Below are 25733 nucleotides of genomic sequence, written 5' to 3'. Positions count from 1 at the left end.
GCTTTTAATAATAAGGTCAAGTATCACAATGTCCTAACCTCATGAGATTTAGGCCGTGTCCGAAACGGCGACTTCGGCTACAGCTACGGCTAGATCGCGCGCGTCTGCCTATTCTTCAACACTGGTAGACGCGCTGATCTAGACGTAGCTGTAGCCGAAGTCGTCGTTTCGGACACGGCCTAAATCTAGTGTGGGTGCCATCATTTTTATCAGTGAAACGCTGTACATGTACGTGCACATATGAATCAATGCAACACACTGTGCCAGAAATTTACAATTAAGGGAATACTTATGCAATGTATGTATGCACTGCGTTGGTAATAAATATCTTTCAATGTACATTGTACAGTACGCTGGTATATTTCAATGTACATGTATGTACTACATGTATGTTGGTAATAAATATCTTTCAATGTACATTGTACAGTACGCTGGTATATTTCAATGTACATGTATGTACTACATGTACGTTGGTAATAAATATCTTTCAATGTACATTGTACAGTACGCTGGTATATTTCAATGTACATGTATGTACTACATGTACGTTGGTAATAAATATCTTTCAATGTACATTGTACAGTACGCTGGTATATTTCAATGTACATGTATGTACTACATGTACGTTGGTAATAAATTTCTCTCAATGTACCCATGTAATGTACTGTACTACATTGGTAATAAATATCTCCCGCCATTCATCATACCAGAGAAAGCCATTGAGAAATTGAGATTCCCTGATTCCCTGATTATACGGGTAGCCACAACCCCTCTGATTAAATGTAACACTGTATAAGCACTAGAGTATATATTGGTGCTGTGTTTGGCATTATGTTGATTGCCCTAGGGCTCGAGCTGTGTCTCGTTCAATCATTGATGTATTCACTCACTTACCGATAATGGTACCTTGCAGTTTTTTTTTTTTAATCCAGCGATGTGTCGAGTGTGGTGCACACAGCGAAATCCCATTTCATCGTGCTGTGAAATGGTGTTCATCCATAACTGATGTTGACATTTCATTAGATTTGTTATTGATTTTTTGTTTGTGTATGTGTAAACATGTGAGTATCTTTGTGTTGTTGTTTAGGCCTACTATCTCCAGAGACTTTCATTACGAATGTTATTTGTATGAATCTGTAAATTAATGTTGTTGTTTTTTTGTGTGTTTTTTACCACTAGGTCGATGACAAGAAATGTTATGCTGAGCTGAGAGTTAAGCCCAAGAGAGCATCGGAAACCCATGTAACATCAGCCAACACTGAAGGAAAGACGAGGACTCTACTGTGTTTATCTAATGAGGAAGCCGCTGAAGAACCAACCATGGAATCGCTCATTGCACTGACCAACAGCGAGACGTCGGATTTCATCCAAGCCAATGGGACAGGCTCGTTGTGTTCACAGATAGATTTTAGCCATGTGACTGGTATTGGACAGAACCCACGATCGGATGATACAACGAATTGCTTTGTGAACTCCTGCGTCGATATTGCCAATCAATCCGCCAGCGATGCGGCAACAGAGTACCTACAGAAACAAGAGGAAGAAGAATTGCTTCAAGCCCTCGACGTGGATTCACTCACACCATCCTTTGTATCGGAGCAGAGTTTTGAATTAAGTGTGGCGGATGTAGATCTGGAACCGGAGGATCGGCCACATTGTAGGTACACTACCAAACCAAATGATACGGCCCTCGCTAATGGAAATGAAACGGTGCAAAATTGTGCAGAGTCATTGCTTATGACTGCAAGAACTACAGACAATGCATTATCCATTGACCTGCCATCGAATGGCATGAGCCAGCAGCAAGGTGTAGGGCCTCCTGGTAGTATCCCAATGCCTATCGATACGGGTATGGTGGTCGAGGTCATGGAGATGGAACAAGATAGAGAGTCAGCGTTATTGTCGTCAAATCCTCCGACTGATACCATGGATTTTGGATATCAATCCTATGCTCACAATTTTGGTGCCGATGCTGTGATTGAGAAAGAGATGGACACGTCAAATTTAATGAGTGATGAGCCAGAACCCGATAATAAAAACATCTGTTTACTTGTTGCCGTGTCTGAGGCGCAGTACACTGTACACTCCGGCTACAGTCCCAAAACAAAGCAGACCTCGACCTCAGCAAAAGCACAACCTAAAGTCACCGCAGCAGCTTGCCAGAAGTCCAAAAAGGACAAATCCGCAAAAGTTTCTCCGTCCAAAGTCAATCCATCGATGCGATCCAATATTTCCACCTCAAAGTCAAACTCTGTGCCAAAATCGTGTGTCAAATCCCCCAAATCAAGGACTACAAATGAAATGAAAACGGAAGCGTTGAAGAAGGGCACGGTTAGCGTTAACAAATCACCAGCAGCAACGCAAGTAAGTCCGAATAAACGAACACCTCAGAAGGCCAAACACTCAGATCTTTCCAATAATGTGTCCATTGCCAACGCAGAAAAAGTAACAAAAGTCACTGGGAAACGAACTGCCAAAGTCAATGTGTCTGCCGTGAAAACGACACTCCGAAAAGAGAAGGTCTCGCCTGACAAACCCAAAAAGAGCAAAAAGTCAAAAGCCAAGGGTGAAATATCTCCTGTCATCAAACCACCGAAAACCAAAAAACTGAAAGAACCAACTGTTGACCAACTGGAAGCCAACACAAAATGCAAGGGAAACAAGAAAAAGAAAAAGAGTTTGCCCGTTTCACTGGGTTTGTCCAAACTGAACCCCATCACTGTAGCTGGAGTTCCTGCCAGTAAAAAATCAAAGAAAAGTAAAAGTAAAACCAAAGGCAAGAACAGTGACAGTTGTGAACTGACTTCATTTTCATCATCCAAAACTAGTTCAATCGGCAAACCACTTACATCACCCAAATCCACCAAAACCAAACCAAAGAGTAAAACAAGTACACTATCTCCAAAGAGTAAAGTAATCAAAGGAAAAGGATGTAAGACGAAACTTAAGAAAAAAACGGTGCTGGGTGTTAGTCCATTGGTTGTTGCCTCACATCACCCTTTGAGCAGTCCCTCACAAATCAGCAACCCACCTATCTTGGGCGTCACCGTTTCCTCCAAAGCAACCAAGAAAAACTCAAAATCCAAGAAGGCGGACAAGAAGTGTAAATCAGGCAAGTCCAAGTTAAGTAGAACAAAAGTACAGAGTTCCACAATTGTGCACTCAGATGGACTACTTCAAGTTGCCACCAAAATCAACAGAAAATCCAAGAGCTGCAAGCCCGGCAAGAAGGAGAAAAAACACAAGCGAGCCAAAAAGCACAAAATCAAAGAAAAACACAAGGAGTTGACAGGTTCTGATAAGCCGTCAGTTCCCCCTCCAGCCATTCTACCATTGGTGGGAACGTCCCCTCTTCACATACTTATCCCAGATGAGGAACCAATAGCTTCACCCTTGTCTTCCCCACCCTGTCCACCGAGCAAAGGAAAAGGCAAGAAGTCAGGGTCAGGCGTTGCTAGACTCATGACTGAATGGCTCCTTGAGAATGGTCACGATGAAGATGACGATGACGATGACGAGCCGATTCAGCTTCATCAAGGTAAACCGATCAAGAACTCTCAAAAGCACGGCAGTCCTAAATCCAATAAGACTTCCAGTCCTCGCAAGGAAATGTCCACACCTGTGTCGCCAGTCAGTAGCTCATGCTTTGGAACGCCAACCAAAGTCCCGCATGTGTTCGCCGAGCCTGTAAAAGCTCTGCATGAATCCGGGAAGAAGAAGCAGCTGAGCGTTGAGCCGATCAGAGCGGAGATTATGGAAGGCTCTAAGGAGAAGCAGCATAAAGAACAAACGCCGTCTCCGCAGAGTGCTACCACCTGTATGAGTGAAGAAACAATGTTTAGTGACAGTGGAATAGGTACCGATAATAACAGTAATCCAGACCAGCATGCCTTAGACAAACATAGAAGGCGTTCTGTACCCTCAGTCACCGAATCGGATATGTCCAGTGAAATGCTCGACACGCACCCACTAGCCACCTCAGCTCATGGTCTGTACAGCTACGGCAAGAAAGACAAACACCGTAAGATCATGAACTGGCACTTTGGTCCGCACAGGAAGAGGAGAAAGAAATACCGGTTTATGAGACAGCCCGGAAGAATGAGCCCAGCTTTTGTGTTTGAGCTGGACGCCGTTATCTTAGAGCTAAGAACACTGAGACTGGATCACCAAGAAGACCTTACCGATGTCACCAAAACTGTCTCCACGGATAAACACTTAGAACCAAAGAACCATTTATCAGCCATCGCCAAGCTGAATCCAAATTACAGCAGCTATTTGAGACCGTCGTACCTTGCGACAGTCCTTAGTAATCCCACCATGAAGAACAGTAAGCATAAGTCCAACAAGAAGAAGAAGAAAGAGAAGGATGACAAAAGGAAGAAAGAACTGAATGTTCTTGGCGAACAAGGCAGCAATGATATCAGTGAGCAGTACTTAACCAACTCAGGCAGTGAGATGTCACCTAAAGCAGCCTCTAAACCACCAGGACTTGCTATGAGCGACTTGTTCCAAAGAAGCCATTCTGTTGTTCCTCAAAAAACTGATTTTGCAGTCAGTAATGTGCTGTCATTAAGTGCAACTTCCGACTGCCCAAGCACTGTCTTTGGAAAGCAAACTGCTGGACTTGTTAACAAAGAGAGGCAAATACCTGAGCAGAAAATAACACCAACAGTGGACACAGCAGACTCACATGTGCAAGATTTAAACTCAAAGCCATCTGCTAAAGCTGTAACCAAAAAGCCAAAATCCAAAAAGGCTAAAATTGTCAAATCTGTTAAAGCTGTCAGCAAATCCACAGCCAGCACAGCATCAAAACAAACTAAGGCCATTAAAGCCTCAAACGCCACAAAACAGTGGCAAGAAGACAAGAGTATACCTTTCGACAAAACATCCAATACACCACCCAACACATCGGAAAAGAAGGAAAACACAAGGGATCAGTCTGTGAAGACAAACCAGAAGAGCGACTTCACCAGTTCCAAAGTCGAACCAGTATTTCTTTCAAACGGACTTGCAGAAGCTGATGCCGGTGAAGCCAGCCAACATCAACCAGCTATTCCAGTGCCAAAGACATTGCCAAAACCACCACCTAAAAAGAGAAGGCGAAAGAGAATTGCCAGATTTACTCCTCCTAAATCAAAAGCCTACCTGAAGAAGAAGCTCATGACAATAAAGCAGCGGATTGAGGAAGCTGTGTTGCTTGATAAAGCGGAACCATCGGCCGAAGTCAACATGGCGGAGAAATCAGTCAACAACGATGATACCACTGCTGCAGACTTTGAAAACAACAACGTGCTTGAGAGAAAAGAGGGGTTAACCGACAGCTGTCACCCGGAACAGTTGAACCAAACTCAATCCGGTTCCCTGCCTAAGGAGTCGAAGGTCATCTTGCCCACATTGACTGGTCAAACGACACCGAAGAAAACCAAAGCGGATACTGATGTATCAGTGAAAACAAAAAGGACTAAGCTAACAATGGTAGACAGGATGAAGGGTAACAGCAATGTGGTGACTCCTGTGGAGTCAACATGTAGCGAGAAGGCTGAAGTCATGAAAAGAACTGACCCATGTGAAAATGAGAAACTCGCAACCAAATCCGTACAATCATCCAGTATTGAAGACTCGATAGAAGCCTGTATCAAAAAGTGCTTCTCATCTGTGGACGTGGTCAAGGAAAACTCGCCAAAGGTCAAACCCAAGAAGGGGCCAAATTCAAAACTCACCACAGGAGCCCGTGCCAACTCTACAGCCAATAAAGTCAAATCTCCTGTCCGAAAATCACAACCGTCCACCACAATATCAGTGAGTAAAAAACAAGACAATATTTTTGACCGACTTCAGAACTGCTGTGCCACCACAGAGCAGGAGAAAGCCGATAAACAGGACACACAAAAAAGTACTGTTGTTGTTAATGCATCCCAATCTGGTGTAACAGAGGAGCCTTTAATACCAAAAGTTACACCCGTTATTCAAAAGACTAGCAAAGTATCCAAGCGGCAAACAAACAGTACAACAAAGACACCCGGAAGAAAGAGGGCTTATAACAAGGTTAAAGTTTCTATAGAGCCCGGCCTTGGTGGACAATCCTCCAAAGAAACGGCCAAGAAGAGCTGCAAGGTCAACATTTCAACGGAGTCGGTGACGACAGTAGGGGTGGATACACCCCAACAGACACCACAGGTAAACTTCACTGTTTGTCTACAGAATGAGAAGAGTGTTGGGGTGTCAGATGTGAAGGATGTTACATGCGACAAAACAAGTTGTGATGTACCAAGATTGTCTGAGGAAGTACTCAACTCTGAGAAGCCATGTGTAGTGTCTCCGACACCAATGGATGTCACAAATAATACCATTAACTCTGATGCGAACATTGTCACCCAGATACAGACTTTTTCAGTAGCAAAGACTGCCCCTAAGGCCAAAGTACCCAAGGTACAGAAGAAGAAACTCCAGATGACCAAAGTGCCAAAGATCGTCGTGAAGAGGACTGTTGAAACAGCTGCTGTGGACGAGTCCTCGATGCCGCTCAAGAAACGGAAACTCATGAAGGAACCCGTCGTCACTTGCACAGAGAACACATTAATCAGGTGAGACTTCCTTAAAAAAAGAAAGATTTGTTTTAAAGATGTTTTCTTGTCCCTCTGTTCCCTGATCCACTCCACTTTTGACCTTTGACATTCCCTTGATCTGAATTTTGGTCTCTTGAAAGGGAAGGTGTACATTTGGTATCACTCAAGCTTTTTGAGAAACATTACAATGTTGGTATGTAAAAAGATATTTGAATATAAGGTAACGCTTTTGAGATTGCGTGTTGCAATTAGAGATTATCTTTCCTGCTTGGACCTATATGCTCTGACTTTTAGGCCATATCTCAAAAGCGCTACCATATTCAGATGTTGGCTTTGTTGTGTACATGTACATTTATGTCAAAGGTTAAACTTTGCATCGTCACTCTATTTCCTAAGCCGCTCCACTTTTGACCTTTTTATTATTATTGATAAATTAATTTATAATGTTCTATGTATGGACTACATATGAATTATTTGCTCAGCGTTTCAATTTTCAAATTGTGAAGGCCTATATGTGTATGACCCTGACAAGATTTACAACTCCAAACACAAGCACTGTATAACTGAAGATGTATGGCGGCTTAAAGGGAAGGTACACATTTGGTAATTACTCAAAACAAATATTAACTTAAAAACTGACTTGGTAAAGAGCATTGGAGAGCTGTTGATAGTACAAAACACAGTGAGAAACGGCTCCCTCTGAAGTAGCATAGATTTTGAGAAAGAGGTAATTTCTCACTAAAATAATAAAAGACTTCTAGCTAGAAGTCTTTTATTCCTATCTGAAAGCACAAAAATTTGTCCAACAAGGGTGTTTTTTCTTTCATCATTTTCTCCCAACTCCAGTGACCAATTGAGCTCAAATTTTCACAGGTTTGTTATTTTATGCATGCTGAGATACACCAAGTGAGAACACTGGTCTTTGACAATTACCAATTGTGTTCCTTCCCTTTAATGCATCATTAATTGCAATGTGCCATTCAAGAGTTGGGACCATTGCTCCTCACACTCTCTTATGTCAGGTTTAACCGGGTATCACAATAGAATTATACGCATGAACTGTCCAGGGCCCAATTTCATAGAGCTGCTTAGCATAAAAATTTGCTTAGCATGAAATTTCTTCCTTGATAAAAACAGGATTACTAACCAAACTTCTACGTGATTTTCAGGATAAGCAAACAACAGCTGAGTACCAGTAACAAGCAATATGCAACAAATGAAATTTGGTTGGTAATCCTGTTTTTATCAAAGAAGAGTTTCATGCTTAGCAAATTTTTGTACTTAGCAGCTCTATGAAATTGGGCCCTGGTATCAAATGGCCTGTGTAAACCAAACAATAAGTCAAAACCCACCGCAGTTTTTCAAACATGTAGTTGAAGTCATGACAGCTCAATGACAACACTGCTGCTCACCTCGTTTCTTGCCTGCCTCGTTCTCACCGTATTACACATGTACTAGTACTAATGCAATTGCATTGGCTCCCAGTTTAGTTTTGAACAATTTACAAAAAATTTCTGTTAACTTTCAAGGCTCAAACATGTCAATCTCCTGTTTATTTATCTGAACTTGTTCATCATTATTCCCCTACGATAATCTCAACAGTCATTGCTTTCTGCTACTAGAGCTTCTTCCATTTTTTATGGCCACAGTCATTTTTCTTACGCCGCACCGTTTCTTTGGAATAGGCTTCCTGTGCATATTCGCCGAGCAAATTCTTAATAATGTTTTAAGTCCCTGTTAAACAAAATTGTTCAACGCTGCTTTTTTGTAATTTGCTTATTTGTACCTTGTATCTTTCTCTCATTGTATATTTTATTGTTCTCTTTATGCACTGAAAGGCTTTTTGCAATAGGCGCCATACAAACATTTTATTATTATTATTATTATTATTATTATTATTATTATTATTATTATTAATATTATCATTATTATTCTTATTATTATTAATAGGTTGTGATACAAGTTCAAACAGACATGATGTGTATAATGTATAAGAATAATAATAGTTGAATGTATTGCCAACAGAACCTATAAAGTACCCGGTGACTACATGTTGCTTGAACAGGATTAGTTCAGTCAGATCACCTCAAAGTCTTTGATCTGTTTTAAAAATAACCCGCATAATGCTACCATCTTCTAGCATGTAACAAAAATTTAACCATATTCAAATAAGTTGCCCAAATTTTGTTCGAGACATTGCTTGTAGTTTGATAAATTTTGACTTTGCCTACTTAATAACCATAATTATCAATGTGTTTACATGCTGAAAATTGTGTGTGGTTTTTCACTATTTTCTTGTGACTCAGACAACAGATTAAGCCGTAATTCTCACAGGTTTGTCATTTTATGTTCACCGCAGTGTTTCCTGGTAGTGGCTGCTGAATGCGCTGTAACACCTTGTAAACCCCTTATAAGGTGCTACATAATTGGGTCTCAGATTTTCATAACTTTAATAACTTGTCTTTCTGAAAAAAATGTAAGTGTCTTGAGTACCTGGTTGGTAGAGCGACATATAAGACGTCGATAATAATTTTCAAATTGAATCAATGTTGACATTTAATATTTTGACGTTCTTATGACAGTTTACCATCTCAACCATCAACCAGTACAGCGCCCTACCCTACACCCTGCACCCCACCTTCATCATTGGTTTGTAAATCGCCCGATCCGTCACCATCGGTAGCCGGCAATAAGAAGACCAAACCGGCAGTGGCTGTGTGTCGCGCCAAGGGAGGACAAACTCCAAGCCAAGACACAGCAGCAGGGAGGATGGCTGGTAAACAGTGCGGCAAGAAGAGACCGTTACCGAAGAGGTCTTACTGGAAAGCAGGCATTTATTCCAGCACCTTCAAGTTAGAGCCGTAAGTACATGGTTTTCTTTTTCAATGCGTTATTTCAAAACAGGGTACGGCTGGGATTGTCTGAATATTTTTTAGAATGTCAAAGTATTTGAAAAAATTAACACAACACACAAAAACGAAGGCTTTAAAAAAAACTTGAGTGTTCATGCACAATGAGCATTCATTGCTTGCAGAGTAGGCGTAAAAACAAAGGGCGAGGGAAAAAAAAACAAAAACAAAACAGGTTTTTTTTAGTGTGAGGGCCCAATGAGAGTATGGCCGGGATTGTAGGCATACCAATCTTATCTGAGTCAGAACATGCTAGCATTGAGTGACCATACACTGTAGACTGCGGAATAGTGATGGTTTTATGGGCAAGCGGGCCTAGGGAGCAAGGGTTGTTGTATAGATTGCATCTAACCTTCATCAACCAGTTTTGGTTTCATATTGTGCAAGAAAAAAAATTCCTTTTAAAACTTTTGATCAAAAAACAATATTTTAAGTGAAGTGGCTCATTACTTTACCACGCTATTTTTTTAAGATTCCCAAAGATCACATGAGTGGAACATTTGTGACCGTCTCGAGGGATTTCTTCATCGGGCATGTAATATTTTGCAGCTTGGTTGCCATGGTGATTTTGGTTACCGCTGTTATCGTCAATCCCAACAACAATCTGTTTTAAATGTACGAGATCAGCCCAGAGGGCGGGAGGGTGTGTGATGCCTTTAAGATCAACGACATTAACAGATAAAACTGAAAGCTGTTTAATGTTGACATTAAACTGCTGTCAGACTAACTTTGGAAGTAATACTACATGTTAATGGGAGTCTTTGGAACACTAGACTTGGCATGAAATCAAACTCATGAGTCTCCATTATAAACACTATTCGGAGCATGTGGAATTTTTATTATTATTTTATTAAGTTATAAAGTTATCTGTTAAGTTAAAAGTCTGCTGCCACCTAGCGCTGCAAGATCTACCCCATAAAACATTCGCATGGTGCATTTTTTTGCTGAAATAATCTTCTTTTTAATTTGTTTTTCTCTGGGAACAAATTTTGACAATAGTGAGTGTTGTTTCAACACAAAAACATACGCTGCTCTTTATGAATTGTTTAAGGAGTGATGTAGCCTTTTTCATCAAGTACTCACTTACATTTCCGTCTTTACGCCTTTGGTCCTCTCAAGGCAATAAATGAATCTGAGATCAAATTGACATGAAGCAATATTGCAGTGAGTTCTTGCAGGTCAACTTGTTGGTACGGCTGTGGATATGTCTCTCCACACGTTGTCGCCCGCGTTTATTCCGCTGTGGAGTTTTATTATCAGTTTGTGAATCAAGACAATCCAATCGCAGAGATGTTTAAGACATCCTCGGAGAAACCCAAAGGAAGGCTAATTCAATGATAAGCCGCCTAGGGCACCCCTTAATCTTTCCAGCAAGGGGATGGATTAAAACTAATACCCATCCTGCGTTCCTCTTTTGCCTTTTTCCGCCAGCTAGATTTCTAATAGCAGATCTCAAAATAACCAGCGGACTCCGGCTGTTTTTTTCTGTTTCTAAAATAACTGGTTGTTTTATAGTGTTATGCCTGGTTCCCCGTGTAACCCAATGGCTGTTTCTCATGTGATAACCAGAGACCAGACTACATGTATGTATTTTCTTTGAGGCTTAAGTTGGTTACTGCCGATAGACCTTTCCATTGTTGATTTAACAAACCGTGCTCGTTGGCATGGTCAGCCAAATGTTACTTCAGTTAACAGTATCTATGTTCTGACCAAATTCAACATTTTTTGCAAATCTGCAATATCTTCCATGATTGGTTGATTTGATTTGTTAGTTTTTGCATTGATGGCTTTCCATAGTTTTTCAACCTCGGTTGGCAAAACCTCGGGCTGTGCCAATGTGATAGAAAGGTCAATTAGAATGAAAGATAAAATTTTTTTAAAAATGGCAGTTAGCGTCTGATTCTGGAAGTATTTCATGGACTCACACCCCGGGATAATTGACTTGTAATGCTCAATTATAGCTGCATTGATTAGGCTAGGAGTTTCTATGTTGTAGGAGTTATTTCTGTCGATGCTACTGCCCACTCTTTGAAACCGATCTACATAATTGTCACCACGAAAGGTCATCATGTTGTTCAGGAAAGGTGCGTCTTTATTGATGAAAATTATAAAGAAAAGCGTCTTATAAAGTTCCAAGCTCATCTTCAAAATGGCAAAATTTAATCAAACTTACATGTGAAGAGAGTTGAATTGTACTTGAAAATGGAAGAGGGTATCATAATGACACATGACACAGCAAGTACTTCAAGTATATTCCCTTAATAATACAAGCAAAAATATGAATTGTGCATGAGGCGGCACTTAATCAAATTTAATACCTATCTTTAAGTGTACCTTAGGGGGTTAACCCTCATAGAAAATAATTACAATTAAATTGAAGGCAGTTCAACTCTCTGTGCACTATCTTTGAGATATCGCAAACAAAATCACTCCGATATCGTGGGTGGAGAGGGTGATTTAGGCGAACAACGGTAGGGAGGAAGTGAGATGAAAAGGAGTATTGTGACTGTGAGAGAAGAAAGAAGGACGAGGGACGGAAGAAAAAAAAGCTCTCCGTGTCTAAACCAAGCATATCATTCATTGCAATCATAACCCGGAGCTTGAAGCAGTAGTGATAAAACCCCCCATGGTCACCATGCAATGCTCTTGAACTGCCTTTATCTTGCACTAGAGAAATCAATGAGGGACTCCCCATGAGTGTGAGAATCTCTGTGCCCTGCCAGCTTCCTCCTGCCCCCATTCTCAGCCACTAAAAGCCTATTGATTCTACGGCATGTGCGTTATGCACGGGCATAAGCTAATGGCACTTAAGTATGTCTAGGTCACAACGCTGGATAGTTTCTTCTTTTGCTCTTTCTTTATCGGCTTTTTACAAAAAAAAATTCTTGGCGCAGGGTTTCTAAGTACCCCCAAGGAATATGAGACAGATAGTGAGACATCCAGCAAAAGGTCAAAGTAGTTCACCTCTGCTGTTTGTCATTTTTTATATGTACACGGTCGTGCTTTTTGCCCGTTTCTGTCGACGGGTGGAGTCAAAGTCAAACCTTTTTATAGGGAACTGTCAGACCTTGTCATCTTCTTCAATAATTGTTCTCACTTTCCAGGCAAATTCATGCGTAGGGATCAAAACATAAGTCGTGAATAAGGCAATATAGGTTGTTTTCTTTTCTTAAAAACAGGCCTGGAATTTTATCTTTGAGAGGGCAAGGTCGTTTTCATTTTGAAAAGGGCACTTGCATTGGACTACGGGATACTTTTAAAGGGACACCAAGGCCAAGACCAGGGCAACGGAGGCAATGTCCCCTGTGTAATTCAAGGCCTGTACAAATTGTCCTTATATAGTTTGTGCCCCTTACCAGAGGAAAATTGCTGTGCCCCTTTAAGAGCGAAGTTAGAGGCCTGTACTGTGTAGTAGTTAATTATCGCACTTTATCATTCAAGAGACATTTAAGAAAATTAACTTGACAGGCCAACAAATTTTATCAGCCTATGACGCCTTGGCCTCGTTGCCATGGGGCTAACTAGATTTGACGAGTCAATCGCCTTGACGCATTCGAGTGAAATCGCAGACCGCGCATTCAAATTATAATTTGACTTAAAAGGTTAGCGCCCAAAATTGCTCCACAGAGATTAAAACAACAGAAATCAGAAAGACTTGGGTAGTGCCTTCATTTTTCCTTCTGTTGAATAACAATATAATACCCAATCAAGAATTCCTTCTAGCAGAGCAATGACCTATTCTGGCAGTTAACAAGTCTCGATTTATTTAGAGAGACCATTACAGTGCCAAGGGCCTTAGGCTGTAAAGAGGGCAGGTTAACAAATGTATGTGGTCAAATACAGCATTGAAAACGAACAAACAACCTTCCTACTTAAATCTGATTTCTGATTTGTTTTTCTTTCTTGAATTTATTTTTTTAAATTGTGATTAAAATACCTGAAAAGTCTTTTAAGGCTGACACCATGTACATGTTTCACTGTAGCCAATGAAATGATCAAACTTTTTTGTCAAGGGTCAAATATCATTCCTGAAACAAGCTGTAAGCTATATGAATGTCTCAGGGTGCAGGATCGGATGCAAAGGACTCTGAGTGGAATCCGAGTCCAAAGCTATACCAGCAACCATCACGGCAATGCGGTCATGCCGTACATAACTTTACTATTGCAATCCATTTATTGGCAGCTTGTCTGTTGTCTTAAACTGTGCATCAGATCTCCTTTAAAAAAATTACTGTACAGTACACACAAGCTTGTTCATGTACACACAAAATAAGTACTCCTCTAGAAGCGATGTTTTTGCATGGAAAATATTTTGTGCGAGATACAATGTTTTTCGCAAAATCTTGAGTGAGTGACACGATGTATTGTACCAACCCTTATGGTTTATGACCATTGTTCTTGTAGACCTATGATCAAACCAGAAGAGGATAAGAAAGAGGATGAAGAGAAGACAGAGGGGGAAGAGCAGTATATAGAAGAGCCATCTTGTGGGCTGTTCCCACTACCAATCTTATCAGGTGAGTGTCTGAGTCTAAGAGCAGGTCTGCATTAAGGTACGGTATAATAATAATAATATAATAATAATAATAATAATAATAATAGTAGGTATTTGTAATGCGCAAAATCACTCTTTACAGATGTTCAAGGAGCAAGCAGTATACCCTTCGTTTTTGGAATCACGTGATTGCTTTTTTATCCCATATAAATGTAGATGTATACAATAAAAGTAACATGGGAAAATTTCATCTCAAAACTCCCGTTTTTAAAATATCTTTGAAAATTTGTAGTGAACATGTCCACGCAGGAAGAATAATCTCTAACAGAGTCCACTCTTATATTCAAGTTTTGGGGCATTTAACTGATATCTTTTAAAGGCAGTGGACACTATTGGTAATTGTAAAAGACTAGCCTTCACAGTCGGTGTATCTCAACAAATGCATAAAATAACTAACCTGTGAACATTTGAGCTCAATCGGTCATCGAACTTGCGAGATAATAATGAAAGAAAAAATACCCTTGTCACACGAAGTTGTGTGCGTTTAGATAGTTGATTTCGAGACCTCAAGTTCTAAACTTGAGGTCTCGAAATCAAATTCGTGTGAAATTACTTCTTTCTCGAAAAAATATGGCACTTCGGAGGGAGCCATTTCTCACAATGTTTTATACTATCAACCTCTCCCCATTACTCATCACCAAGAAAGGTTTTACGCTAATAATTATTTTGAGTAATTACCAATAGTGTCCACTGCCTTTAACATTACTACATTGCTTCGAAGTAAAATGTTTCTCAAAATGTTTCATACTTTCGTAAGCTGCTGAAGGCTCTTAACCATACAATGTTGACTTAGGCCGTGTCCGAAACGACGACTTCGGCTACAGCTACGTCTAGATCAGCGCGTCTACCAGTGTTGAAGAATAGGCAGACGCGCGCGATCTAGCCGTAGCTGTAGCCGAAGTCACCGTTTCGGACACGGCCTTACTCTTCAAGAACACTAACGACTACCCTAGGTGATCGGGCATTTCAGTACGCTGCTTCTAACCTGGAATAATCTCCCTCTTTGTACTAGACACAAACTTCACTTGATGTATCTAATTCAAAGCCAAAACCAATTGTTTACAATTAATTCTGCCTAGTAAAGCCCGGTTCATACTTCCTGCGAATGCGAATGCGATACGAATGTTGACGTCACAAATTCGCAACGAAGAATTCGCAGCAGTTCAACTTTGCTCAACTCACTTGCGAATATCGCTGCGAAGGGAGGGTGGTGACGTCAAAGTTACGTCAAATTCGCTTCGCATTCGCAGGAAGAATGAACCGGGCTTCAGTGTTACTTGTATCTTGTTCTCTGCATTGTTTGTATTTATTATATGGACAGCCGAGCATGCTCATATAGTGCAATATTATTTCATTTTATCACAGCATGCAAATAAAAGGTTGCATTTTCCTTTGTGCCGGTAACTCCTTGAGTCGGGTTAGTCCTGTAGCCTTAGATCTCAAGGGTCTTTCGCAGGATCCTCGCTGTTTCTTAAAGCACTGCCTACTATAATACATGCACAATGTACATCAACCCTGACATTTGTGGCTATTTTCGCAGTGCTTTGGGAATGTTTCCGGTTCAGTATTATTATTACTACTGTTATTGTATGCACTCTAATTACGAATCAAGATGGCTATCCCTAAGACTCAACTTCATGAAACGTCAAGATTCATCTTAGGTCAAGTATGCCCAATGGATCCATCTTAATTGCTAAGCAAATATTACAGCAGTCCAACGAAACAGCTATGCATTTGTGCACAAATGCAATCGTGCCTAGTTATTACTGTCATTGTTCAGTATGCATTGTATGTACGGTTCAAGATGGCTATATTCCTGAGTCCCAAGTTCACAAAACGTCAAGATTCATCTTAGGTCGAGTTTGCCCAATGGATCCATCTTAATTGCTAAGCAAATATTACAGTCCAAATCAGTTATGGTAATGTGACAACCACTCAGCATGGGATTTGCGAAACCAAACACTGAACTCACAGAGCACTGAGCTTTTATGTGTGGAGGGATTAAGCATTGAATGAGAAATGAGGTTGTCATATGAGAGAAATGACTAGGGATCGTACATGACGCGTCCTGGACAAGCAGTCAGGTGCCCCAGACCCGATATCTGTGTGTTTCTGATCATCAGAGTCTGGGTTATATTCTCGTTGTTGACACTGGGTAATCTGCTCTAGCAAGGTCAGGGGTTTGAATCCCACCTGAGTCATTTGCCTGTTGATTAACATAGTAATGATGTGAATTTGTTTTTGGTAGGTTCAACGTTCTGGGTGGAAGAAGTGGACTTCCAGTTACCGTATGATCTGTGGTGGCTCCATACGCACAATAAACTGTCCAATAGACAGGATCCTTCCAAATTCAAGAAACTTAAAAACAGTAAGTTGAGGTTTTAACCATTGTCTCTTGTAAAAATTCATGTACCGTGTATGTTTGTTACTATTACTGATTATAATAGCATTGTTTGGAGCTCCTGCTAAATGGAGTTCAATGGTCAAATGACGGTCTCTCAAGTAATTTTTTGACAGAAAGAAACGCTCAGTTTTTAAGAAAAATATTTACTTGTAGATTTTGATTTGTTTTATACACATTTTTTCATTTGACGCCCTTTCAATTATTTGAAATATGAGATTGCAATTTTAAAACTACATTTTTCCCAATGGCCAAATATCATGCCTGTTAGACCTAGGGTCTAAAGCTAAAGTAACACTGAGATAGAGATGTACGTCAGTTTGTATGTTTTTGAGATTGCGGTAAGTGTGAATAGATACAGGGTAGCAAAGATTCAATAATACATGTATTTCAGATGAGATTTATAAGGTGACATAACACTTCGCTTAGCAATTTAGATTTATGCACAGTTAAGATCAATCTCTGCTCAGAGGGTTTTAATTTCTATGAATTTTGATTGTGCTCGGCTACTTTTTGTACTTGGGAAGCTCCATGACATTGAGCCCTGGGGAGCGGCGGTTGTTTTCATGTGGAAAGGATTTGTTCATAGGCATGGATAGAATGACAGTAATATGTGCACAGTTGTGAAAAACAAGCAGTGCAGCCGTAGTTTCGATATTTTATTATTACTTGGTCACCCTAAACCGCATACAGTCAGAAGTGTAATTAGAACACAGAGAACCAGTTGCTGTATAACTCAATGCTTTTAATCCGGTTACCATGCTTAAAAAGTCCAGGGAATTGAACGACGACACTCATTTTTCCCATTTGCGTCTCAGTTTTTTTTAAGTTTTTTTTTTACTTTCCACATTGGTTTGAACTGGAGACGGGAACAATACGGCCCCGCGTTAAAAGCAGTGGACAATATTGGTAATTACTCAAAATAACTATTAGCATAAAACCTTACTTAGTAATGAGTAATGGGCAGAGGTTGATAGTATAAAACATTGTGAGAACTGGCTCACATAGTTTTCGAGAAAGAAGTAATTTTACACGAATTTGATTTCAAGACCTCAGATTTAGAACTTGAGGTCTCTAAACGCACACAACTTCGTGTGACAAGGGTGTTTTTTCTTTCATTATTATCTCGCAACTTCGATGACCGACTGAGCTCAAATTTTCACAGGTTAGTTATTTTATGCATATGTTGAGGTACACCAAACTGTAAAAGCTAGTCTTTGACAATTACCAATGGTGTCCACTGTCTTTAAAAAGTCCAGCGAATTGACGACGACACTGGAGTAGTCCAAAAGGGTCTGGGTGTATAAATAGTGCATTATTGAGAAGCTTGGCCCTTGGTGTTGCTGCCGTTTTGAATGTACACTGACTCATGCAATGAGTCATTAACCCATGGCAATAATACACCTCATAGTTCCTAACACGTTTATATCAGATTGCATCTTGATACAACAGCCGAGGTAAATTGCTTCCCTAACATAATGTGTTTTGGTTTTTTTCTTTCTCTCGACCGAGTCCCAAATGTGTGTCGGATACATGTACCTGCATGATTTATTAGTGGGCAGATGAGCAATCACGGCATTTCATTATGCGCGATTGTTTTTTTTCTTTTTTCGAGGCCACTGCAGTGCCTCGGTAATACGACACCTGTAATGTGTGTCTCTTTAAACTCTTTAAATAACAAATATTGATGCATTACCTGTGACAACAATTTGAGCTCTTGACTTTTAAGCCCCAAATTGTATTGATTTTGGGGGTTCATTTGATACATGTACCAACCACCAGCAGTAAATGGGGACTAACGGGTTTTTTAAAATGTTTTAATGTAAAAAACAAAATATTAAATTTTTACACATTGCAATTTGAAAATATGCCACAACCGAATGACTGGCTTCGGCTGTAGCTATGGCTAGGGCCCAATTTCATTAAGCTGTTAGCAGAAAATATTCTTTGCTAAGCAAAGCAAAACAAAGTGGGGCAAGCTGAAGTGGGGCACCGGTTGCAACAATGTAAACATTTATGGAATCCTGGCTGGTAACCAGTTTCTGTTAAGCAAGATTTGTCTATGCCTAGCAAGTTTTATGCGTAGGGCTTTATGAAATTACAACCTGGGAAGCGTCATCAGAGGGATCACTATAAAAAGCGATTGAAAGCATTTGTTATCAGATGAATATAATTGGAAAGATGTTTTAAAAGAAGAATATAATTATCCACACAAACATGTCTCAAAAGTTTGGGTTTTCCTTTTACTTCGTGAACTAACACAGTCTACTTTTAAGACATCTTTCCAACCGTATTCATTTCATAAAGAACGCTTTAAAATGCTTCATATTTTAAAGCCAAATCGCTGGAGGTGACAAATATTTACTTTTATTTATTTTTTTCTTCTTGTATTTTAGATATCTACTACGACGTGAAGCCACTGTCAAATACTCAAAATATCTGTAACTGCAAGAAGCCAAGGGAGCCTGATGTGAAAGGATGTGGAGAAGACTGCCTCAATAGGTAAGCAGGGCTCTGTATGCTTCGTTTTTGAAAGGGCAAGGGCACCAAGGCATTTTCTCTTTGGCAAAGGGCACCCTATGAGGAAATTGTAAATTTCTACTGGAGCATTTCAAGGGCACCAAGGCAATGACAAGGGGCAACGGAGGCAATCGCCTCTGTTGCCTCCGTGAGGGTTGACCAGGGGAACGACTGTTCAAGTGTTTTGATACCTTTTGTAGATCAAGTTTTCGACCATGACATGAATCCCTACTCACTGTGAATGAAGATGTGTTTAACATAATTTACCTGTAGAAGTTTCAGCTGCATTATTTTTGTGAAGTTGTTTTATTCATTTCTCAAAAACTACAGCACTTCAGCAAGTAATATTTTAAGGGAAGCTTTCTTCATTCTGAACATGTAAACAATGATCATTTTATTAATTTTGGTTGTTTACTCAAACACCGATGTGTGTTAGCACTGTATACTCAGTACTTTCCCGAGTCCTGTGGAAAAAATATCACTGGCATGTTACTTGGGTGGGATTCGAACCCACGACCCTTGCCATTCTAGAGCAGTGTCTTACCAACTAGACTACTGAGGTTGCCCGGTAGCTAGAGGCAGTTCAAATCCTATGTTTTGGCAGCGGGTACCGCAACGATATAAGAGATGTTAAATGATCACTTTGTTTATAGTTTACTTGATTGTTTTTATGTCTAGAATGGTTCTTGGTGAATGTTCGCCCAGTACCTGCCCATGTGAAGAAGTTTGCTCCAATCAGAGGATACAGAGACATGAATGGACCCCTGGACTGCAGCGCTTTAATGTAAGTTGAAGTTAGAAACGTCGAGTTGAAACCAAAGGTTCTTTTCGGAACCACCCCAACTCATTTAGCATGTTTAGAGATTATCATTACATGGTGTTACCGCAAACCTTTGCTATATCGTATTTCCACCATGCTAAGTTTTCAAATTCTGCTTAAAGTGTAAGAAGTTTGTGTTCAATAATAGATGTTAAGTTTGCATCAGGGATAAAGAATATTATTTGGATTTCCCTAACATCGATGTATGTTAGCACTGTATGCGGGTGGGATTTGAATCCACAATCTTTGCCAATCTAGAGCAGATGTCTTACTAGTTAGACCACCGAATTTGCCTGGTAGCTAGAGGCAGCTTCAAGTATGGGTTGAGCAAAGAAACATTGACTAGAGCAGGACATGCACTTGTGAAATGCAGATTATCTAGCTATCTAGACCACCGAATTTGCCTGGTAGCTAGAGGCAGCTTCAAGTATGGGTTGAGCAAAGAAAAATTGACTAGAACAGGACATGCACTTGTGAAACGCAGATTATCTAGCTATCTAGACCACCGAATTTGCCTGGTAGCTAGAGGCAGCTTCAAGTATGGGTTGAGCAAAGAAACATTGACTAGAGCAGGACATGCACTTGTGAAACGCAGATTATCTAGCTATCTAGACCACCGAATTTGCCTGGTAGCTAGAGGCAGCTTCAAGTATGGGTTGAGCAAAGAAACATTGACTAGAGCAGGACATGCACTTGTGAAACGCAGATTATCTAGCTATCTAGACCACCGAATGTCCCTGGTAGCTAGAGGCAGCTTCAAGTATGATTTGAGCAAAGAAACATTGACTAGAGCAGGACATGCACTTGTGAAACGCAGATTATCTAGCTATCTAGACCACCGAATTTGCCTGGTAGCTAGAGGCAGCTTCAAGTATGGGTTGAGCAAAGTAACATTGACTAGAGCAGGACATGCACTTGTGAAACGCAGATTATCTAGCTATCTAGACCACCGAATTTGCCTGGTAGCTAGAGGCAGCTTCAAGTATGGGTTGAGCAAAGAAAAATTGACTAGAGCAGGACATGCACTTGTGAAACGCAGATTATCTAGCTGTCTAGACCACCGAATTTGCCTGGTAGCTAGAGGCAGCTTCAAGTATGGGTTGAGCAAAGAAAAATTTACTAGAGCAGGACATGCACTTGTGAAACGCAGATTATCTAGCTATCTAGACCACCGAATTTGCCTGGTAGCTAGAGGCAGCTTCAAGTATGGGTTGAGCAAAGAAAAATTGACTAGAGCAGGACATGCACTTATGAAACGCAGATTATCTAGCTATCTAGCCCTAATGTTGGCATTCTCCCTATTTTTGCAATATCTTTGATCAGGGTTGCGTTTTCATAGCTGTAACCAATTTCTGGCCAGTGATTAACCAATGGCCAATTTAACCGAAACATTCATTCTTCTTGTATTTGCTCCTTTGTAAAAAAAGAAAAAAAAAAATTTTTTTTGGGGGGCCAAATTAATAATAATAACAATAATTATAATAAATATTCATTTTGTTGGTATCTCTCATTCAGACCAAGGATCGTGGATGGGGAATCTGCACCCAGACTCCCATCAAAGCTGGAGAGTTCATCCTGGAGTACGTCGGCGAGGTCATCAGCGTCAAAGAACTCTGGAAGCGAGCCCTCAGCGACTACCAATACCAGAAGCATCACTACTACCTCAACCTGGACTCGGGCACCGTCATCGACGGGTACCGGTACGGCAACGAGGGACGCTTCGTCAATCACAGCTGCGAGCCAAACTGTGAGATGCAGAAGTGGTCTGTCAACGGGATGTATCGGATTGCCCTGTTTGCGATGAAGGATGTGAACGTTGGTGATGAGCTGACATATGATTATAACTTCCACGCTTTCAACCTGGAAACACAGGTAAGAAACCAGCGTTGGGAAATTTCAAATTTTGACTTTTTAAAGTCTGCTTGGAAAACCAGTAAGGCTGTATATTTCTTCAAATATATAAGTCATGCCCTTTGGTTGCTTTTTAAAGTCTGCTTGGTGAACAAAACAAAGGTTGTATTTTTCTCCAAACAAACAAGTTATGCTCTTTGATCTAGTGCTGAGGATACTTTTCCCAAAAGCCTCTCTGGGTGTAACTACATGTAGATCTCCAGGCGTAACCAAAAGGTGGAAAATGCCATTATTTGAAGGTACCTTCTTAGATCTGGATTCCACTCTCCGACTTTTCTGTCAACAGTGAGCAACAATTCATGCATAAATTGTTACTCTGATTTCTGAGGGTCAGTGTCCATCCATGAATGCTGTGGCCAGAGATGCAGTTTGTACCTGCTGTCACCTTGCTAAACTTGGATGGACTCAACAGTTTGTTGTTGTTTTCTCAGCAAGTAGACACTATAACTTTCAGCTGAAACTTTCATATTTGAGTTTTATCAAATCTTCCTTTGTTATATAATGCCTTTAAAAAAAGTCAATATTAAAACTAAAAAAATAAATAATTTTTTCCCCTGAAATTGGTTTGACCAGCTGGGTTAGCTTCTTCTTTTGTTTGTTAATGTTTGTATTTATATTTGTTTTAAACATTTTTTTTAATTTTGTTATTTATTTTTTTATTTATTATTATACACAATTGCTTTTCTGAAAGACCCCTAAGAAAACATTACATTGACAAAAAAGACAATTTTTGACCCTCCCTTTAAAGTTGTGACGTTTTTGAATTGCAGCAAGAGTGCATGTGTGGCAGCAGTAACTGTAGAGGCACAATAGGAGGCAAGACCCAGAAACCAAACGGAATTGTCAAGAAAGACCCAGTGAATAATAAGAAGACGGGGAAGAAGTTGGGACGACCAGTGAAAGAGAAAAGGAAATCCAAGAACAACCTCAAGAAAAGGGTAAGCGGATTAAGATAGTAGCAGTTTAACTGAATGGTTAGCACAAATGAGTTGATTAGTCCAGATCAAGTCGTTGGATCAGTGCTATTGACCCATTGACGTCATCATCACAATAATCTTGGTTGCGCCAGTGGAAGTTATTTGGGAGTTTCTGTTTTCGATGACGAATGGTTCTGCGATGGTTTTTCAGCCAATGTTGTAGTTTTCAGCACAACGAAGATACTGTGGTAGAAATTGAGGGACGACCGTCCTCAAAGCCGACGGATGCGCAGATGACGCAAAATGTCATCATTACCGTCACAGAAGCATCCGTCGTCAAAAACTAAAACTCTTTAATGTCCAGTGTGGTACAGGATATTTTATTTTATTTTATTTATGTTATCAAAGCCAACAAAAATATTGATGCAAAACACAACAATTTCACCGACCTCACATTTCTACCCTAGCTCATATCTTTCTCTTCCTTTGAGAAAGACTCTACTTGGGTCGAAACATGGGGTCGTTTGTTCCATTAGATCATTTGGTTTGTAAGCAGTTTCCCAATCGGGTGAGGTTTGCAGTAGCACCATGTGTTATTCTCTTTTGAATAGTGTTAGCTCTGAAAAGAACTGGTTAAATTCTCAGAACCAACACTCTTCAATTGAGAATTACACACAATGCTAGCGCAAACCTCTCCTGATTATACACCCACCATGCAAGGTTTCGATTTCTACTAAGTTTCTCAATGTTTGAGTATTTTTACTCGGGGGTATGTGAGAGTTTTGGCAGGATTTACACACACATACAGCTGGACTAGCCCCAGCGGACTTGTCAAGATACAAAGTGAGCTCAAGGATTGTCTTAAGTTTGTTAGTTTACAGATACAATTTATGGTATGTTGTGATTTATGTTGATTAACAGGAAGGTGTAGCTGAAGATCATAGTGCCTTAAAGGCTCGACGTTTACCTCGACCAATGTCAGTCAGAGAGATGAATCTCATCGCAGATAGACGCTTATTCCTTCTGCGGAACATCGAGAAGATCAAGCGTGTACGAGAGACTCAGTTGAAGGCAAAGGAAGGGAACCTCACTATCAAGACCAACAGTCAGAATGACAATGGAAAAGGTAACGATCATGCGGCCATCTTGGGTTGGCTTCCATTCAAATCAATGTAACCAAACTGTTTGAATTGGGGGCTATGGCTGCGGCTGTTGCTATGGGCATCCTATGCTTCAATTCTAAAATGGTGATATAGCCATACATGTAGCCCTAGTCCTAGCCACCAGTTCAGACACTTGAAGGATTCAAACCCACAACCGTGTGACTGAGTTCTAGGCATGATTGAGTTGTAATGTCTCAAGTGTTCAATATTGACAGCCTTCGTACAGATTTTGGATACTATTTAAGTCTTACACTGTCTGCTTTAGGGGGGAAGGGGTGGTGCTTAATTGTACAAAGTGCGAATGAAGCCCGGTTCATACTTCCTGTGAGTGTGATACAAATTTTAACGTCACAAATTCGCAACCAATTATGCGAATTGTGCTTACAGTCCTGTGCCGTCAAAATTTTAGTACAAATTTGCTTCGCATTCGCAGTGAGTATGAAATGGGCTTGCGTTGTTCAAACTCTAGCACGGATTGATTTGTAATACAGATGGTGTGTTCACACTGCAATTTTAACCCACAAAATGGTGAGATATTTTAATGATCTTACGAGCAGTCCATCATTTTCAATCTCGACCAACATTTTTATCTTGCAGATGTATTCATGGCCCAATTCACTGCACTCAAGACATCCCGCTCAGTCAAAACCCGCCGTCTTGCCGCAGCCGAGGTCAACGTTGAGGTGACGAAGGCCGCCCGCCTCGCCCAGGTGTTTAAGGATATATATACCGTGGTGTGTACGTATCGGGACTCAAATGGACAGAGCTTGGCGATACCGTTTATGAACAGGCCGTCAAAGAAGAGGTGAGACTATGGGATTCATCTGAGCCAATTTATCATGATAATGCAAGCCTTGAATTAACACACAGCAATTGTTGTAGTGCCCTGTGCTTTTGCTTTGTTACCCTTTGCTAAGTTCCAATACAAATTTACATTCTTCTCATAGAATTGCCCCATACCAGAGGGAAATTCCTGTGCCCCTTAAAGAGCAAAGTTCAAGGCCTGATAATGTATGCAAGCTGGGCCCAATTTCATAGAGCTGCTAAGCACAAAAATTTGCTTACAATGAAATTTCTTCCTTGATAAAAACAGGATTACCAACAAAATTTCCATTTGTTGCATATTTCTTGTTACTGGTATTCAGCTGTTGTTTGCTTATCCTGAAAATCATGTGGAAATTTGGTTGGAAATCCGGGTTTTTTCAAGGAAGAAATTTCATGCTAAGCAAATTTTTGTGCTTAGCAGCTCTATGAAATTGGGTCCAGGTGATTGCTTGGTATATTAACTGATTTTAGAATTTTCTGAAAGTTTCCTTGAGCCTTCAGATGTTCTTGAAAATAGTAAAGCAGTCACCAAAGGGAGTTTGTAAACCTCCTGATTTGGAACATCTAAGATGCTGGTTCTTGTTGATCACCATTTATTAATTTTCTGGTTGGTTATTTCAACAGTTAAACTTAAACAAGTTGGCCAAAGTTCAAATGCCTTTCAACTGACACACTTATATCGTCAAAATAATATACTGTTAACTGGTTCTTCTGTTCAGCAAGATGTTTCTGTGCTTAGCACGCTTTTATGCTTACAGGTTTCATGAAAAAAGGCCCCAGAGATTCTTCCTTTATCAATAGTCAATATGATTGGATTGATTTGATTTGATTTGAATTTGTTTTGATTCCAACAGAAATCAAGACTACTACCAGAGGATTTCTGATCCCATTGATTTAAGCACCATTGAGAGGCACATCATGACTGGTTATTACAAGACGGTGGAACGATTCGACGAACACTTCATCCGCGTCTTTAGGAATGCAGAGGTAAGACGGGTTTTCTGTAGATTCACATATTTTTTTCTCAAGTTGCAGAGAATTTTTATATGAACCGACTGGTTTTTATACAGCTTAATTCATTTGTAAGGTAGTTCATTCTGCTGTACCAGCCAGGCTTCTGATGGATGATACCCAAGCCTACAT

General features: G+C 40.2%; 1 protein-coding gene across 1 annotated transcript in view; it reads left to right on the top strand.

The window, feature by feature from the left end:
- LOC117296092 overlaps positions 1-25733 on the top strand; it is a 65983-nt gene that overhangs the window by 29310 nt on the left and 10940 nt on the right. The window contains exons 3-13 of the mRNA XM_033778964.1: positions 1180-6587; positions 9152-9430; positions 13883-13995; positions 16282-16401; positions 18831-18936; positions 19633-19738; positions 21290-21646; positions 22456-22623; positions 23524-23728; positions 24363-24570; positions 25445-25577. Of these exons, the coding sequence (XP_033634855.1) occupies positions 1180-6587; positions 9152-9430; positions 13883-13995; positions 16282-16401; positions 18831-18936; positions 19633-19738; positions 21290-21646; positions 22456-22623; positions 23524-23728; positions 24363-24570; positions 25445-25577 (7203 nt within the window). The remainder of the gene's footprint in view (positions 1-1179; positions 6588-9151; positions 9431-13882; positions 13996-16281; positions 16402-18830; positions 18937-19632; positions 19739-21289; positions 21647-22455; positions 22624-23523; positions 23729-24362; positions 24571-25444; positions 25578-25733) is intronic.

This window comes from Asterias rubens, chromosome 10 (genome assembly GCF_902459465.1).
Source record: "Asterias rubens chromosome 10, eAstRub1.3, whole genome shotgun sequence".
Taxonomy (NCBI): domain Eukaryota; kingdom Metazoa; phylum Echinodermata; class Asteroidea; order Forcipulatida; family Asteriidae; genus Asterias; species Asterias rubens.
This window is presented reverse-complemented; position numbering and strand designations above follow the sequence as displayed.